Below are 20,662 nucleotides of genomic sequence, written 5' to 3' on the forward strand. Positions count from 1 at the left end.
GTACTGTACTAAGCAGTTCAGGAGCTTGCTTTCTTTCGTTTTCTCTCTCCAGCAGGATTTAAAACCCCTCCGGAGCAGGATCAGCTGCTGACGGAGACGTTGTGAAATGCAAATAAGAAGATAGATGAAATATTTAGACGTAATATTATAGCGTGTCAATATTTCATGGGTGTGTATGTGACGGATGTGCGTTAGCTCTGTTCCAAACCTGTATGAGTTTCTCTCTTCTGTTGAACAAAACAGAAGATATTTTGAAGAATGTTAGTAACTTAAAAGCTGCTGGCACCCACTGACCTCCATATATATATTTTTTCATGTGGAAGTCAATGGCTACCAGCAATTCTTTACATAATTCTTTCTTTCTGTTCAACAGAAGAAACATACATTTTTGGATGAACTTTCCTTGTTTTGTTGTTAATGCTGGTAATGTTTCTATGCAGATGTTTGGGTGATTGCTAAAGTAATCATCTCTTGTATCATTCAACAGGCGAGACGCTTAAGGAGAGAAACAATACTTCTTCTCAATGAAACACATGACTTGAGTCTGCAGATCAAACATTGCAAGATAAATTGCAAACTCACAGGAGTTAAATGCCAAGGTTTGAACACGATGAGTAACGCACGCCTTAGTAAACACTTCATAAATCAGAAGCTAATTCTCTGAGCTTTGTGTTTGACCTCGTGACCTGCAGGGACAGTCGTGTTCATCTAGACTCGGAGTGTGTCAGGGCAAGTGATTACTAGCAGGTTCACTGAAGTGTGTGTGTGTGTGTGTGTGTGTGTGTTTGGTCTCAGGCAGGCTCTGAAGCAGTCAGATCAGCGGATCAGTGATGATCACCCCATGTAGCATGAATTGACACCATCTGTCCTGAAATATTCATGAGTTTCACTGGTACGTATGGATTCATCTGTTTTTAGATATGATCATCTCCCCCTCTTTAAACCGAGGTGTCCTCAAAGGAAAGAAAATCACAAATTAAATCTCTTTAATAGGATGTTTAATAGAATAAGTTGTCCGATATACTGATATTTTCAACTCATTTTGGCTGATAGCCGATGCAAGATATATTTCCCTCTGTATGGAAATGACACCAAGTCTCTCGTGTGCAGAGGTTACAAACAAAATCAATGAAATCAATTTAAATTATACTTTAACATATTTAAAAACTGAAATGTATATAACCAAGGTCCTGTATCTGTTTAACATTCTTTCTTGGAAAAGAAAGCATCGCCACAACCTCTGAAAGTGACCAGCAGTGTTTTAGCATTAAATAAAAAGCAATGTCACAAATCTGAAAATGTAATTTTAACATCAATGAAAATGTATAATTCTAATATTTAAATAACAAAAACTCTTTGATCAACTTGTTAATATATAGTTAATATCAACCTAAAACTTTGGGGTGGACGATTATATAGTTATTTTTGTTGTTCAAGTGTAATAAGGTGTGAAAGAAAACTGAAGGGATCATATGCTGTCTGAGAGGCGCTTCAGCTGTGTGTCAGACAGCAGATAGCATTAGACTTTATTAAAATAATTCAGATATCACATGCCGTCGCGATATGCATATTGCAATATATACACATTTGTGATATTTTCGACATATCTTACAGCCCTACTAGGGATATCTCATATTGGACATTCGCAAAAACCCTATATCATGCATCCCTTTTTAAAACAAAAGAGGTGTAACAATTCTAGAAATCTTTAAGAGCTACTTGTTTTCATAATAACAACATGTGAGCATGTAGGAAATACTTCTGCTGCACATGTAACAAATATGAAATAACCCCCATATATTATGTACATGAAATCCTCAACCACAAAACCAGTCTTAAGTCGCTGGGGTATATTTTTAGCAATAGCCAAAAAATTTAATTGTATGGTTCAAAATTATTGATCTTTCTTTTATGCCAAAAATCATTAGGATATTAAGTAAAGATCATGTTCCATGAAGATATTAGGTAAATTTCCTTTTGTAAATATATCAAAACTTAATTTTGATTAGTAATATCCATTGCTAAGAACTTCATTTGGACAACTTTAAAGGTGATTTTCTCAATATTTAGATTTTTATTTGCACCCTCAGATTCCAGATTTTTAAATAGTTGCATCTCGTCCAAATACTGTCCTATCATATCAAACCATACATCAATGGACAGATGATTGTATACATCTTTCATGTGACGTATGGTATGGCATGGCAGATCTATACAGGTGGAGCTGGGGAGGGTGGAGGGTTTCTGAAGCGTGCTGCAGCTGCTACAGCCAAGTATCTAAATGTTGAGCAGCAAGCTCATTGGCTGCTGATGTGAAAAGAAACCAGTCAGCTACGCGATGTGATGATGCAATGATGCGATTATTTCAGATCGAGTTAGAGCCCACGCCAACTAGAGTTTCATGACAGAACTTTGCTTTAAATGTGACGATCCAAAACAGTGAATCTAATTGCCATTCAGGCAAAAGCTGGCTTCACCACTGCTGATGTGATCTTATCGCTCGCACACACTGATGCTAATTTGAAACCTTTATTGGTTTAAAATGGTTGCTAAGACTGGACTGGTCAGTGACTGGATCATAAAAGAGAGTAAAAGATGCTCTTTCACCTTTGACATTACACACAAGGGATTCATGATAACTGAAAGAGATGCTAAAGCTCTACTAATAAGCACACTTTCATACCATGAGGACATCTCTGCATTTCCATTAACATTATTTAGCATGTCTAAGCCATATTTCTCAAGGGGACTGTTGGCTGTTCTGCACAAAGTAGGTGATCTCAGCTACTATTCTGGTGGTTAATCTGAACACACAGGTCCATTATGTGACACATGAGCTGTATCATGACAGCACAAACATCCCTCTTACACAGACAACAGTCGAAGTGCAATTATACGCTCTTGGTTTGTGTGTGTGTGTGTGTGTGTGTGTGTGCTAACCAGTTATGTAATCACTGTGTTCATTTTACATTCTCACAATTGTAGAAACTCACAGTTTTCTGTGTTCTCCATCTTTCTCATCTTCTGTTGTCTCTCACTCTATAAATACCTAAACACACTCACTCCATCCCATCTGCACCGACAGGAGTCTTACTGTACAAATAATATGCACAGACAACAATGCACGGAAAAAAACTGTGCATTTAATTACTAAATATTATCATTATATATTTTTATATTATTTGTCAGTTTTAGCACACTAAAGGAACATGATCACAAATCTACGTAATTATTTATATACATTGAACACACACACACACACACACACACACGTATATAAATATTTTACACACATGCACATACAAGAGTATTTAATAAATAAATGTAATGCATTATTATACAAACAGACAGACTTTTGCATAAGCGTATTATACACACAAAAGTACTACATATCAATTAATATATATAAAAAATCATATACATATGTGTGTGTGTGTGTGTGTGTGTGTACTGTATCTGTGTGTGTATATATATATATATATATATATATATATATATATATATATATAGACACAAACACACGTGGTCATTTAATGAAATAAACAGTAAGGACAAATGAAGACAAAAAAAGAAAAAAGAAATAACGAGAGTTTGTACATGATTGCATTAGCATCAACTCTATCTCATAGTATTTATCAGGATTTCCTCAGGCTTGCACGTGACTGTATGTATATGTGTATTATGACGATAATCCTAGGTCAAGAGTAAATATCCTTTTTTAGTCAGCTGTACCAGTGTGTGCAAAACAATAGCTTGAGCAAATATACTCAGCCATAAGGGTGTGTAATTGAATATAAATCTCAACAGTGAGAGCTTTGTGGAAGAATACATGTTTGAGAACACTTGTCCCACCCAGTTTCCATTACATTTTGTGTCCTGCTGAACAGGAAGTTTATAAAATAACATTACAATAAATGATGTGATATACAGCCAAGTATGGTGACCCATACTCAGAATTCGTTCTCTGCATTTAACCCATCCAAAGTGCACACACACACAGCAGTGAAAACACACACACCGTGAACACACAGCCGGAGTAGTGGGCAGCCATTTATGCTAATGGAAGCAGTTGGATGTTCAGTGTGGTATTCCTGGCATGAGACTTGAACCCACAACCTTAGGAGTCAAACTCTCTATCCATTAGGTCACGACTTCACCCCATTATATCTGCTTTACTAGATCAGTATCAATTCAGGTGAAATTACCCCACCTTTAATATAATATAATATAATATAATATAATATAATATAATATAATATAATATAATATAATATAATATAATATAATATAATATAATATAATATAGCTAACTCCTAATGTTTCTTAATGATATTTCCCAAATGTAGCATGTACAGGGTAAAAGGCAATGGTCCTAGTACTGAGCCTTGTGGTATTCCATACCGAACTTGTGATCAACACTAGTGAACATGTGACAGTCACTAGTGGCATTATGGTGCCATCATCATTCTCATAATGTCAAGTCAAGTCACCTTCATTTATATAGCACTTTAAACAAAATACATTGCGTCAAAGCAACTGAAAAACATCCATTAGCATAACAGTGCGTCAATAATGCAAAATGACAGTTAAAGGCAGTTTGACAAAAAATGACATTTTTTGCAGCTCTAAAGTATGCGCCAGCCTAGCAACTTCCATTTGGATGAATGTAAATGCAGACGCATTCCTCCCTTCAGGTATTACAGACCCCCATGGTGCCAAACACGGATGAAAAGAGATTGAGAACAGAGCTGCACAACTGGTGTTGGATCGAGAGAAGGAACAAACAGTGACATGCAAATGTGTGTGCACGCTTGGATTTGGTCTGTTTAGGCCATATTGTGCCTGCTCTTCTGGTTTTCCCTATCTGTGTTCACATCTGTGTGTGTTCACTTACCTTTCACTTTAATTATGGGGAGGATAACAGCGGTGTGCGTGAAAACAGTACACAACCAAATACTCTCTCGCCAAGTGTTTTCTGGAAAGTGAAATCTCTTTTTATGAAATGTGTTGATGTGCATCACATGTTTGTGTCAGCTGTCCTTCACTCCACTGCTTTTTCCTCCTCTACTATTAGTTCTGACCACAGGGGGGCAACAAAGTCCATTTAAGGGTCAGTGTGTCTTCAGAGCCCTTTAAAGTGCACTTTAAAATGTTTTATGCAATGAAGAAATTAATAGTACTTCTGAAAAGTTTTTAAAAAGCATACATCCCTCACATGACATTCTTCCTCACTCTTCGTGTCATTCTTCACTCTTCTTTTTCACACTTCACTTCACTCACTCTCTCAGAATAAATAACTTGCAGCATTTACTATAATGATAAATAAAGGCACTTACAAAATAAAAGTATGTGGCAATGGTCACATATTGATGGTTGATGGTTGCTTTGACCCAGATTTCTATCACCTTCATGCCAGGCTTCCAGATCTCTCTGATCTGGGATGCTTTACCAAAGGATCTAAGGAAAAAGCCTAAGTTTTGCACTTCGAAACCCTTTAAAGTGCACTTCAATGAGTTTAACATAATGAAGAAAAGAAAAGTACTTCTGAAAAGCGTTTAAAAGAATACATCCCACAAATGACATTAGAACTCCAGGCATATCATTGGGCTACAAAATGAAGTGGGTCGCCTCATGAGAGTCGCCATTTTGAGGTCATGTGACCATCTGAACACCATTCAATTAAACTCAGCACTTACTTTCACTCAAGTAATACATTGATCGCAACTTTACTGTAAATATCGCATTTGGTAATGTAGCTTAAATGGAGCTATAGCAACACCAATGTCATGTGTTTAGTTATACCAGGAATCTATTGATAGAATGCAAACTTTTAATGCAATTTAAGTTGCATCTGTCAAATGCATAATTGTAAACTTTTCTGTGATGTTGCATCAGCGTTAACGTTATGTCCAAAATTCCAGTGCAACATAAACAAAAAGCAAGTGAGTGCAAACTACTGGTAATCATTTGCCCCATGATGGATGGCTTCTGTTAATGAGCATGGATAATTGACTAAATAAATAAATAAGCAAACCCCATTCTTTCAGCAGGGGTGCTGAAAATCATTATCACTTGCTAACTGAGTCTATTCACGAAACGTATTTCTAACGTCAGGACTCATTATTGCATTTGAAGATCTATGAATAGACTCCTGTGAAAGCAATTATCCAGCAAACTGAAGGTATGAGGCCCGAGAGTGAGCTAACCGCGGGCCGGTGGGAAAAGCGAGGTGAGATTACTTAAATGCAAGATCGCATGAACGACAGGCTAGTTGGAACCAAGCACACGTAAGCGGGAATATTTGTGCATGGCACCTCTTGAAAGGAATGACATTGAGGGCAGCCGTCGCAAAGAAAATCTAACTATAACAAGCTACCCGGAGGAGAAATTGAGAGCGACGGAAAGTTGACAGCAGTCAGTAAACAAACATGATGGAATTCGGAATGTTGGTCGTGTTCTGTCCTCCACCTGCTGCTCATTATGCATCCAACGCCTCCGAATAATCATCGAGATCATGAATATTTAACGATCCCCTCAATTGATTCTTATTGATAAACATTTAACAGGTGATCGCTGGGGACGAGTACAAAGGGGAATGAGAAATGAATCTGTCAGGAAGTTTAAAGAGTGTAATGGCGTGCTTTTCTTTTTATCCCGCCGCTGTCTCTCTCAGGCTCTTTATGTGGCTGGTTTATTGCCTGGTGTATGAAAGAAAGACAGACCGGACACAGACACATGGATAGACAGATGACTGGATGGATGGAAGACACACAGACAGACAGACAAAGACAGATACTGGGAAAAACAGATCAAGATATGAGGATAAAAGTACAACGTGGTGGAAGAAGAGGAATGAAGGAATGAACAGACTCTGAAGACATGGCACACGTTCAGCACAATCTGTCCATCTCAACACATTGCCAGATTTTAACACACACACACACACACACACACACACAGACAGACAAATCTCTTCTAACAACCTCTTTTAAACACATTAATTTCCAGGCCGAGATTCATTCGAGATTCTTTCGTTATGGAACAATATCTTTTGCCTTATTATTTCTATATGCCGCTTTCATATGTTGCTGTGTATTGTATGGTTGTTTTCATTATTTTGTTGATGGTGTTTGTTTATCGGTTCATTAGCCTTCATCTACACTCAGACTTCTGCAGATACAGTTCAACCGCTGCTACAGCTGGAAGATGCATTAAATATTAAACATGTGCATAACATATATGGCGTCCTATAAATAAACACAAACACACACATGCTTGCATCAACTTACAGAGAAAGCACAACCTTACACATATTCAGCTTCTGGTCACACCCTCAGTGAAACACACACACACACACACACAGAACAGTCTCTTACCACTTAGCACAAAAATATCAAACATGAATAGTGAGTCACACACACGCTCTCTTTCGTTCTGTCTCCTGCCCTCTGGAGAGACTCCCTGCTCTCCGGAGAGGAAAGTGATTAAAAGATTTTTCCCTGTTTTTCCTTTCACAGCTCCTCAAAAGCACAGTGCAAAACATGACAAGCCTTCACACACACACACACACACACACACACGCATATATACACCAGTGTGCAGCAGTGAGTGGTTTGTGATGTCATACCTCAGTCATTAGTTGTTGTCGCTGTGCTTGTTTTTATTTTTATTTTTAAATACAACAAGGTTTTGTTTACTTAGTGATTATTTGGTCTCCTTTTACGGTCTTCCCATGATTCCACAGTTCTATTTTCCTCAATAGCTGGAGTTCTTCAAAACAGAGAAGAGAATAAAAGAAGAAGAAAATAAGATGAAAAAGAAAGAAAACAAGAGGATGAATTGGGATGAGATGAAAGGTGAGAATGAGAAGAGTGGAAAGGAAAAGGAAATGGAATCATGAGATGAGACGCAGCTGCATGATTAATCAAATCAAAAGGCAAGTGCTGCGATTGAAATGAAAACACATATGCGCTGCATGTTTCGGTGTGAAGCATGCCACTGTGTTCATGTACACGTGAGCAGCTCATTATCCAGTGTTTTCAGCATCTCAGTGCGAATCGGGTTCACAGTAAATGCTGCTCCACACAAACTCATCTCTACATCTGCTCTAAGTTTGAGTCACTTATAACATGCATTTGGGAACACAACATGTGCCAACCATCATCCCAAATGTGTAATAAGAAGCACTTATAAACTGGCAGTTGTCAACAAAAAAGCTTTAAAGTCTTTCTGCAGTTTTCCACTGAGATAAAATCTTGATGGTCCAAGTAGGAAAATGAAGTATAATTTTACATTTGTACAATTGTGCAATAAAATTATATATTTTTTTAATACCAGATTTTATAATAATAATAATATTGTTATTATTATTACTATTTTATGTTCAAATTGCACTAAAAGCTTGATGGTTTAACATTTGAACATGAAAAAATTAAGATCGCTATAAATACCAGAAGTGTATTTGTATAATTATATAATTGTACTGTTGTGCAGTGTTTGCCTGATGAAGTTCTTTGACCGAAGCGTTGCTATTTTTAACTTTTTGAATAAAGGGAGCATAACAGTGTGCAGATCTTTTTTCTATTATTTGATTTACCCCTTTGATCTTGCACCTGGTCAAGACTTTTTTTGGGATGTGCGTATTTGGATTTTTTATTTACATGAAAAAAATATTTAACATCAGATTTTATAATAATAATGTTAATTTATAATTCTAATTATAATAATTATTATATAGCCATATTTATATATAATAACAGGTTTTGGCAAAATTGTAAAAACAAGCATTAAAAAAACTTTTTAAAAACAAAACTACAAAATAATAAAAAAAAAATTGTTTGTTTTTTGAAAAATTACAATTTCATTTTTTTTTATCATGCAGCCCTAGTATGATACAATGTGAGATCATATTAAACATAAGAAAGAGAATGGAGCAAAGATGTGGAAAGAAAAGGAAACAAGACGTCGTCTCATGCTGCTCGTATTGAAGTAAGGCATGGTTGCATAACACGCTGCATGCATTAAAGTCCACGTCGTGTGCATTCACACACACAGGCACGTATACAGCATCATGTAGCTGTATGATGAAGGCCTTTCATGTGCTCCTCTCATCATCAGTAAACCTGCTCTCACCTCTTACACAGTTGCTCAATCTGACTGTCTGCTCTCGCTCAGAGACACATTCACTGCTCTCCTCTACATGACCTTGAACTCTCCGAAGAGAAGAGAAGAGAAGAGAAGAGAAGAGAAGAGACGACACGACACGACTGGACGAGAGTCTTCTGTCCCTCTTTGAATGAAAAGTGAGTCTGGACCAAACTCAAGTCCACTCCGCTGAAGTGCTGCGATCCCTCTTTTAGATTGAATTAAAACACTCGCTCTTGTCAGATGGAGGGTTTGAGCCAAAAACCTGCTTTTAGAGCTGGAGGGAAATCAAGAGGGTCATCACCATAACTCTGCACAGGAGAAGCTACATCTACATTATAACGACCACACGAAGACCAGAGGACTTTACAGCGTTTTTCTGATCCAAAGCAAACTATATTATCATCACACAGCTCCATATGTGCACTCCTGTAAAGCAATATACACTATAAAGCAAATCTCAACTGTTGCATACATACAGTACACATAAGACTATAAAGCAACCTTGACCAACCCTGATCAAACACAGATGCTAAACTCTGCAGGAAAGTGGACCTTTTGAGCCCGATTTGAGGATCCCTGCTATATAGCAACTCTCTGCCAGATTTATTTTTGTCGCAAAATGTAACTATATAAAGTTGTACATATCTGACTTTATTGGTATACATGCAGTATAATCCTATAGGGTGACGAACAGTATATATAGCATATCTCAATGGATTGATTGCTTGCATCGTCTCAAAATGTAACTCTATTGTATGTAACTCCCTGCTCTTTAAACAAAGATGAAAACATAAGTATGTCCAACTTAATTTATATAAATTCAGTATCCTCACATAGTATGATATATAGTATATATTATTATCTCCCAACTTGACTCTAAGGCATAAAAATGTTAAGATATAAACATCAACTTCATGATTCCTGCAAAGCTGCTTTGAAACAATATGCATTGTGAAAAGCACTACACAAATAAATCTGACTTGACATTTTGCATGCTTCAGTACTGTCTGCTGACAAGAGTCTGACCTAAAATCTGATGCCACCGAGCCGAAAGCAAGGCTATTTGGGGAGCACACAACTTTATTTCAGGTGCCCTCACACATTGCCTGTAATTAGCTCCTGTAGTAGTAGTGTGTGTGTATTTACGAGAAAAAGATCTACATGGGCCACGTAAACAAGGAGCTGCTAGCATCACAAAACAGTCAATCACTTTTGAGTCTCATAATGCCTATTCTTCACGTTCAAGTTCACTGGGGTGGTTTTCCAGCTAATGAAAATGGAGTATGATTACACAAACACACAAAGTTCTCTCTCTCAGCTATCCATTAAAATGTTATGCATCCAAATAGACTCGGGCATTAGTCCGGTCTGTCTCGATCCTGCCAACTGCATCTCATCCAAACACAAGCGGGACATGCCCAGGATGGCAAGACGGGCCAGACATTAGCAATAAGACTTCAAACTAAATAAATCCGATAACAAGAGGCGATCCAAACCACTACTTTAGCAATCTGTTGTTTAAATATTATAGCATGCATGACCTTAGAAACACCAAGGTCATGGTTTCGATTTCAAGGGATTGTATGAATTGATAAAATCGTATACTTATATGAATGCAATGTAAGTCACTTTGCATAAAAAAATCTGCCAAATGCATAACTATAATACAGAGCCCCGCACATGACATGCAAGAAAAAATAAATAAATTGTGTGCACGATTTACTAATTCGTTCCCTCAATTAACTAAATCGTGCACGATTACTATTGCGTTCCCTTGATTTGCTAAAACGTGCACACGATTACGATTGCGTTCCCTTGATTTGCTAAATCGTGCGCACGATTACTATTGCGTTCCCTTGATTTGCTAAAACGTGCACACGATTACTATTGCGTTCCCTTGATTTGCTAAATCGTGCGCACGATTACTATTGCGTTCCCTCGATTTGCTAAATCGTGCGCACGATTACTATTGCGTTCCCTCAATTACCTAAATCGTGCGCACGATTACTATTGCGTTCCCTCAATTACCTAAATCGTGCGCACGATTACTATTGCGTTCCCTTGATTTGCTAAAACGTGCGCACGATTACTATTGCATTCCCTTGATTTGCTAAAACGTGCACATGATTACGATTGCATTCCCTTGATTTGCTAAATCGTGCGCACGATTACTATTGCGTTCCCTTGATTTGCTAAATCGTGCGCACGATTACTATTGCGTTCCCTCAATTACCTAAATCATGCGCACGATTACTATTGCGTTCCCTTGATTTGCTAAATCATGCGCACGATTACTATTGCGTTCCCTCGATTTGCTAAATCGTGCGCACGATTACTATTGCGTTCCCTCAATTACCTAAATCGTGCGCACGATTACTATTGCGTTCCCTCGATTTGCTAAATCGTGCGCACGATTACTATTGCGTTCCCTCAATTACCTAAATCGTGCGCACGATTACTATTGCGTTCCCTCAATTACCTAAATCGTGCGCACGATTACTATTGCGTTCCCTTGATTTGCTAAAACGTGCGCACGATTACTATTGCATTCCCTTGATTTGCTAAAACGTGCACATGATTACGATTGCATTCCCTTGATTTGCTAAATCGTGCGCACGATTACTATTGCGTTCCCTCGATTTGCTAAATCGTGCGCACGATTACTATTGCGTTCCCTCAATTACCTAAATCGTGCGCACGATTACTATTGCGTTCCCTCAATTACCTAAATCGTGCGCACGATTACTATTGCGTTCCCTTGATTTGCTAAAACGTGCGCACGATTACTATTGCATTCCCTTGATTTGCTAAAACGTGCACATGATTACGATTGCATTCCCTTGATTTGCTAAATCGTGCGCACGATTACTATTGCGTTCCCTTGATTTGCTAAAACGTGCGCACGATTACTATTGCATTCCCTTGATTTGCTAAAACGTGCACATGATTACGATTGCATTCCCTTGATTTGCTAAATCGTGCGCACGATTACTATTGCGTTCCCTTGATTTGCTAAATCGTGCGCACGATTACTATTGCGTTCCCTCAATTACCTAAATCGTGCGCACGATTACTATTGCGTTCCCTTGATTTGCTAAATCATGCGCACGATTACTATTGCGTTCCCTTGATTTGCTAAAACGTGCCCACGATTACGATTGCATTCCCTTGATTTGCTAAATCGTGCGCACGATTACTATTGCGTTCCCTTGATTTGCTAAATCGTGCGCACGATTACAATTGCGTTCCCTCAATTACCTAAATCATGCGCACGATTACTATTGCGTTCCCTTGATTTGCTAAAACGTGCCCACGATTACTATTGCGTTCCCTTGATTTGCTAAAACGTGCGCACGATTACTATTGCGTTCTCTTGATATGCTAAATCATGCGCACGATTACTATTGCGTTCCCTTGATTTGCTAAATCATGCGCACGATTACTATTGCGTTCCCTTGATTTGCTAAAACGTGCGCACGATTACTATTACGTTCCCTTGATTTGCTAAAACGTGCGCACGATTACTATTGCGTTCTCTTGATATGCTAAATCATGCGCACGATTACTATTGCGTTCTCTTGATATGCTAAAACGTGCCCACGATTACTATTGCGTTCCCTTGATTTGCTAAAACGTGCGCACGATTACTTTTGCGTTCTCTTGATATGCTAAATCATGCGCACGATTACTATTGCGTTCTCTTGATATGCTAAATCATGCGCACGATTACTATTGCGTTCCCTTGATTTGCTAAAACGTGCGCACGATTACTATTACGTTCACTTGATTTGCTAAAACGTGCACACGATTACGATTGCGTTCCCTTGATTTGCTAAAACGTGCACACGATTACTATTGCGTTCACTTGATTTGCTAAAACGTGCGCACGATTACGATTGCGTTCCCTTGATTTGCTAAATCGTGCGCACGATTACGATTGCGTTCCCTTGATTTGCTAAAACGTGCACACGATTACGATTGCGTTCCCTTGATTTGCTAAATCGTGCACACGATTTAGCAAATCGAGGGAACAAATTAGTAAATTGTGCGCACAATTTATAAAACGAGTGAACGAAATAGTAAATCGAGGGAACGAATTAATAAATCATGCACACGATTTAGCCTTATATTTTTTCTTGTATGTCATGTGCGGGGCTCCATGCTATAAACATACACTGTAAATATTTTTTGCTGTTTTCACAGTATATTACTGTATTCTCAACAGTCTCCATCTGTACAATCGGCATACAGTATGTTAATGCTATAAACATACACTGTAAATATTTTTTGCTGTTTTCACAGTATATTACTGTATTCTCAACAGTCTCCATCTGTACAATCGGCATACAGTATGTTACTGTGAATTTTCAGTGCATTCTGGGAAAATAATAGCCTCATTTAAATCTAAATGCAGTAGTACGAGCACAAAAAAACAACAACACACCTCTGCATGCAACGGCTATGTGACTCATTGTGAAGATGAAAGCCCACAAGACAGTAGACTATGGTAGATTAACTTCAATTTTCGACTTTTTAATTATTTTAAACGTTTTATTCTGATGTTGCTAATTTCCATAATAACATTTGTGCTCAATTTCTGAATCTAGCTCTACTAACTAGACTAAAGTCACTTTTTTCAATTTTGTCACTTTTTAATAAACTTAAACATTAAATACAGTTTTATGGCTGTTTAACATGTTGTGACAGATCTCTGTAGTGGCATCATCTCTTCCTCTTTATTAGTTAGAGCATGAAATAAACATGAATGAACATCCGAAGGTATCTTGTTTCAACTGTGGGAAGATAGCAATACACCATTTTTCAAGTTCAAGTCCACTGATGTAAATCTACTCTCCTGTCTGGTTTGTTTGTCAGAAAAAATGACAGATTTTGCATTATGATTGGTCGGATCACCTGTCAATGAAACACCTGGCGAAGGATGAATTACAGTATTAATACCAGTGTGTTATAAACAAGCGATAAAAGTCAATAAAACATTAAAATGCCATTTATCCATCCATAAAACAGGACACCCATAAATAAAGGCTATGATTCGTGGACAGATAATGTAAATGGAACTACTTTTTTTGATTCATAGCACTCAGAAAAACTGTTTTTCAACCACAATGAAGCTACATGCCATTTGATTGGGTGGGAATAAAGTCCTCAATGATTGGTCACGACAGGTATATCCTATTTTGAATACAATAATCTATACCACTTTGTAGTTTAAATGGTGCGAGTAATGTGTGTAAACACTTCTGTCAAATAGAAAAGCATTTAATTTGAACATTTCTACACCGCATGACAGAGTGTATAATGTAAATGCACTGTACGTCATTTGGGACACAACTTAAATCTTTTTATCTTCCACCAAAGATAAAACAAGTTGCTGTGTTCAATCAGAAATTATGTTATTCACAGCCACACATCTTGCTTCATGTTATAGCAGACTTAAATTTAGCTTGGCAAGTGCTGCTTTTAGAGCCTATCTAGACAGCATTTGTGATTTTGTTGATTAATACAGAAAATAATTGTGACTCGTTCCTCAATTTATAAAAACTAGCCACGGTTTCAGTAAATCACTTGAAATTGAAGTGAACAGAACTGAGCACTTTGAGGGTCTAAAGATAGATATTTTAGGCTCATATTTTTGCTAAAGGCATGTGCTTTTAAGCACATAAATATATTTATTTAATTGTCTAAATCATCATTTTTAGCGTCTGAATTACTGCTCTAGGCACATTAATATCTGGTAATGTAATTCCTGTGAGCGCAATTTGCTTTCGATAATCTTTCACGATGGTATCATAAGAAAATTACTGGGTTTAAAGCATCATAGCATGGATTGCAATACGACTTGCATATGACTTTGAGACAAGATTAGTAAATTATTCTTCCATAAGTCTCATGTTAACTTGTATAGTGTAAGTACACTTAAAAAATTTTCCATTCTAAGTGCTTTACTGTAACCATGAAACCAAGCTGAAGAACATCTTAGCAATTATATTCAGTGGTAAGCAACTGCACATGCCTTGACAGAGATTCATGTAGGGTGGAGGTAGATATCATGCAACAATGATTTCCTGCAAAGTCAGACCTCTCTTTCTCCTCCTTTCTCTGTCTGGCATGCTCTCCTTTCCGTTTCTTGCTAATCACTGTGATGACTCTTAAATTGTAATCCAGATCGCTGCAAATTACATTAATGGCCACTAATTTGTGCATTGATAAATATTGCCTTGGGAAGATATTATTTCACAGAATATTTGTAATCGTGCACTGGGGCGTTCAGGCCACTGTTTTGATTCAATCCGACCCCAGGGTCAAAATTAGCATTAATCAATGAGACAGACGAACCTTTAATCGCTCATCAGACTACCGGATCAGATAGCGATGCTTTCCGGCATTTTAAGTGCGTCAAATTATGAACAATTACTCCATTAAACCTGCACTCAAACTTCTCATTTTAAAGACTTCAAGACTCAGTGTCCTTCAGTGAATCAATTGTGATGGCAAACGTCAATAGAATAGAAAAAGTAAAACCTGGGACTCTGAAATATAAGGTCACGCGCTTCTCTCCGTTCGTGATGATAATTGAATTTTACTGCTGAAGAATGCGCTGTAAGAAGCATGGAAATGAACCTCGGGTCCTTCGCACTTCATTCAAGGTCACATCTGCACTCCCGTTTGCCAAAAAAAAATCAATCGCGTGACCGCCCTGAGACAGAGAACACAACGGATCATTTCTAAGGAATCGTGATACGTTTACTTTTGATACATGCGGACCTATTCATTAGCTGACAATTTTGGCATCTAATATTCATTAAGACGAAGAGGTTCAAACTCACAATTAATTTCCTGTTTCTCATAAGAGCAGGGTAAGATCCAGCAGAGCTTAAATCAATGCTTCTCCCTCTCACTTATCCTCTGTATAAAAGCTCAGTATAAGGTTTCCAATTACTCTCCCTTGTTGTCCGAGCTCAGGTACTGTGAGTAATATTGTAAAGAGCGACGGGTCAGAGCAGCGACTCTCCAAGGGCTCAGCGGCCATCTACGACCTGGCTTTTAGAAACTCCTGAAGCTGGAAGTAATGCATCTATGGGGGAACAATGGCTCTGTAACTCTCTGAACGGTGTTGAGGCTTAATTATTACTATCTAGAGGTGTTTCGATCGAGAATGACTCTGTGTTTTTGAACAAATCTTTTAAGTGAACAGATCATCCTTCCTTTGTAAAATGTTTGACTGCTTTGGTGACCTTCTCCTGCCTTAAAAAAACTAACACAAGCAAATAGTGTTGTACTGCAGAATGAGCTCAGATTGCAAAAAAAAGTGAAAATCCAAGTAAATTTAAAGCAGCTGTATGTAGTAGTTTTGTGTGTTTTTTGGACTTGGGAGTCCCCTAAAGTTAAGTGGAATTCACTTTCATTAATATTAAGACATTTTGGTTGTTAATAAATTGGTGTGGCCCAAAAAGTGGCCGATAAACACGTTTCTTCACTGATGGCTGTTCAAGACTTGGAAATTAAGCAACATTTAAAGGGATAGTACACCCAAAAATGAAAATTACCTCATTTTCATTACTCAGTTTACTCACCCTGATGCCATCCAATATGATTCTTTCAGATGACTTAAATCAGAGCAGAAACTAGATGTTACTGTTTATAAAGTTTTAAATGTGGATATTTTTTCTTACACAAATGCATTGCTTTGCTTCAGAATACCTTTATTAACCCCTCGGAGCCACGTGGAGCAATTTTTGTGATGGATGGATGCACTTTTTTTGGACTTCTCAATCTTCATAATCTCAACACCCATTCACTGCCATTATAAAGCTTGGAAGAGCCAGGACATTGTTAATATAACTCTGACTGTATTCGTCTAAAAGAAGAAAGTCATATACACCTATGGTGGCTTGAGGGTGAGTAAATCATGGGGTAGTTTTCTTTTTTAGGTGAACTGCGCCTTTAAACTGCAAAAACATACTACTGTTGACTTTTCACCAGTGCCGGATGTTTTTAGATGGTTCTCAACAGGATGAAATGGATTTTTCAACGTCTCTTCCATGACATTTACAGCTTCAATTATTGGCTCCAAAAATGTGCGTTCATTAATCAAAGAAGGCAGTATCCAGGTGAATCATCCACTGAACTGAACTCATTTATGCAACCTTCTTAACAAATTTGAACATTTCTTCTGTGCCTCGGTGACACATCCATATTTACACACATACACTCTTTTATTACCGTTTGGTCCATTCCTTCACTTATCATCCACAATCTGTCCACTTCTTCACTCAATACGATCACACACACACACACACACACACACACACAAACCTATCCAGCAAGAGTGGCCAGAAACGGACTTGATGAATGAAAACCAATTCTTGAACCAGTCTCTCAATCTTTAATATTTGGTTCATTCTGGTGAGTAGCTCCATATATCAATGACTTAAATCGATAAAACACACACACAGAGAGATGCAATAATCAATAACAGGCCTTAACTTTTTACACTATTGAAAAAAACACTATGGATGTATACAGATGCAATCCATGACTCCCAAGCACATCACATCAGACGTTTTCTTGATTTGAAACGCATATTAACGTCACATTTGCTTCTTCATCCGTATTTAATAAAAAACAAGTCATTAAAGAAAGAGTAACAAGCATGAAAGTTAAATATGTCTCATAGACACAGTAGGAGAGGGGATGAAGCTCCAGATTGTGTTTAACATCCAGTCTGTTCGTGATTCGCTATTCGTTCCTCAAAACAAGTTATTTTATCTCATTAAATGTTTTAGCATTTTTAATCGAACACAATTAGTGGGTCATAAACCCTCACTTGTCATTATTAATCAATGAACTCATAAAATAATGAAAGAAAAACACATCAGCTGTTAAAATGAAACTGTGAGAGACAAACTCAACCCCACGCTTCCTATCAGATGTTAAATAGACATTCAAAAGATGTCTTTAAGATGTTTATGGTTTATAATGAATGTAAAACTGACATCTTAAAGACGTCTATCAGATGCACAGCAGATGCTTTCCAGATGAAGAAATCCCTAACAGACATCTTGCAGACGTACGTGTGCTACAGTATCTGAGTCGGTTGTCACCATCTGGTAAAAAGGTCACAGAATGAATCAGCAAACAAATCTTTAATAGGTTTAAAAGATTCAAATTGCTGCTCAGATGAGTCAAAAGACCCAGAGCGTTCTGCTAACCCGAGAAAAAAGCAAACCTAACTGAACTTTCTCAAGGGAATTGATCATAAATGGACTAAATGGTGTCTTAATTAGTAAATATTGCCTTAATTAGAATGACATAACAGCAATTATGATAGCCTTCCGAGCAAGCATGGAATAATTCCTTGAGTGACTCCAGTTTGGTTAATTCAGGGAACCGATTCTCAACGTTTGCTTCGTTTTATTACGAATGCACATTGAATTATGTCCAACTATACAAATTCGTGTTTGTAGGATATACAAGTTCACTAGAATTTGAAAACACCTTTTTAAAAAAAAAAAAAAACCAGATCCAGTTTCTGTGTCCTGTATGGGCTCTTCCGTGGCCACCTTTCTTTTCCAGACCCACACAGATTGATTCACGCCATGGTTATTATCTCCTCACGGCCACGCGCCTCCACTCTTAATTCCGGTCACCTCTGTCCCGGAGCTCGTTTACCGTGGGAGGGACACCGGGAAAAAGTGTAGTGGACACCCTGTGAATCCACGGGGAATCACGCTTCGGAAACACGTGGGAGAGCTCACACAAATAACAGCCCACCGTGCATACCCCAGCAAACCGCCCACGGAAGCATTGATGGTGCGGATAACGGGGACGAGGCACCGCTCTGAGATGCTTTGACCTTGTGTGTTATTCGTTTGTCCTCGAGTCTCTGCGCGTGAAGATCTGTCAAGGACGAAGCGCACAACAAGTAGCCCTTCATTACGCGACAGCAGACCTTCACGGGACCTCGAATCAAAGTTATTTAACCCGGTAATCGCTGTCAACGCAAGTGCCCCGAGAGCGCGTGACAATGTCAAACAGTCATTAGTGCGCCGCGCGCTTGGCTGTGCTTGCGCGCGCGCTCGGACAACGATGTCAAACAAGGGGGCAAAGAAGAAGTGATGACCCCAGGACAGGTGCTTACGAGGCGGTCGAGCCAGTTACAACACCCCCCCCAAAAAACCCTCTCGTACGACCCGTCCGTGCCAGACGCGCCCGTCCAAGGAGAGAAGAAGATACTCCTACAAGTTTAATCAAATAAAAGCGCCTACCTTTGCTGTTCTCCTCCTCCCTGTTCAGATACATGGCTGCAGATTGCTGCTGGACTCCTGGCTGGGTGGTGTGACGTGATTCAAGTGCTGATTGTTACTCCACCGGGGGAAACTCTCGCGGCTCGGTGAGTGTTTATTGTGTCGTTGCTCGGCGGAGAGTCCTCCCAGAATTACGCGCGGGCAGGTTGTCTGCACACATCTACTTTCTCTCTCTCTCTCTCTCTTTCCTCACACACACACACACTCTCACGGTGACGTGCTTTGAGACATTGCCCCACGGGTGGGGTGGAGGATGCTCCGGAGCTGTTATTGTGTCTATATGCATGCACATATATAACATCCATCAATGCTTTATCAAACTGAAATGTTTTATTGCTTGGTTCGTGCAGGCTAAATGGATTGAGCATGCCGTGCCAGGTTGCTTTGACATTTATTCCTTAAAACCACCTATCATCAGCATTTTTATGTCACATACATCCTTTATTTTCAAATACAAGTATGTACACTAGTTGGAAGTAAAGCAAAGGAGTTTGGAGTACTATTTTTTCATTTTATTTCCTACTAAATTCCGAGTCGTGTGTGTTAATTACTGTTTCTTCGTAATTGTTTATGAAACTCGAGAAATTTCTGAGTGAAAATTGTGTCTATGCAATTTTTATAGCATCTTTTTCTTCTTTTTTATAAAAAACAATGGATGATTAGTATATTTTTAGTTTTTTATATGTAATATTGGTTTTAGATACTAATAGGCAATATCTAATCAATTATAGTACTGTTGATTACATAAAAGCATGTAGGCTATTGCTTGCTGATACTCACAAACCCATTAGTTACAACTAACCATTCCTCTGATATTGGTAACTAATTGAAGATTTTTTGCCATCGAATGGTTTGTAGTAATCAAATAGGACACGTTTCTGACTAGTGTGTCTATTTGTTACCTGTTTCAGTTCTACTACTTGTACTTATTTACCATTTAAATAGTTACTAATTTATATTTTTCCAGTAGGCTACTATTTGAGCCTTTGCGAAGCGGAAGTGAGTTATTTTCGGTCAATAATGCACAACAAAGGAATGCAAGCAAAGGATAAAACTATTTACGCTACAAACAGGTCTGGAAAGCATCTGCTGTGTGCAAACATCTGATAGGCGTCTTTAAGATGTAACTTTTACATTAATTTTAATCATAAACATCTTAGAAACATCTTCTAAATGTCTATTTGACA

The 20,662-nt window shown here is 38.1% G+C and overlaps 1 protein-coding gene across 1 annotated transcript in view; it reads right to left on the minus strand.

Moving 5' to 3' along the window:
* LOC113060804 (synaptotagmin-7) overlaps positions 1 to 19,604 on the minus strand; it is a 111,212-nt gene extending 91,608 nt beyond the window's left edge. The window contains exon 1 of the mRNA XM_026230007.1: positions 19,437 to 19,604. Within this exon, the coding sequence (XP_026085792.1) occupies positions 19,437 to 19,470 (34 nt within the window). The 5' untranslated portion in view covers positions 19,471 to 19,604. The remainder of the gene's footprint in view (positions 1 to 19,436) is intronic.
* Between the last annotated feature and the right edge of the window lie 1,058 nt (positions 19,605 to 20,662).

The sequence above is a fragment of the Carassius auratus genome, chromosome 42 (assembly GCF_003368295.1).
Source record: "Carassius auratus strain Wakin chromosome 42, ASM336829v1, whole genome shotgun sequence".
NCBI lineage: Eukaryota > Metazoa > Chordata > Actinopteri > Cypriniformes > Cyprinidae > Carassius > Carassius auratus.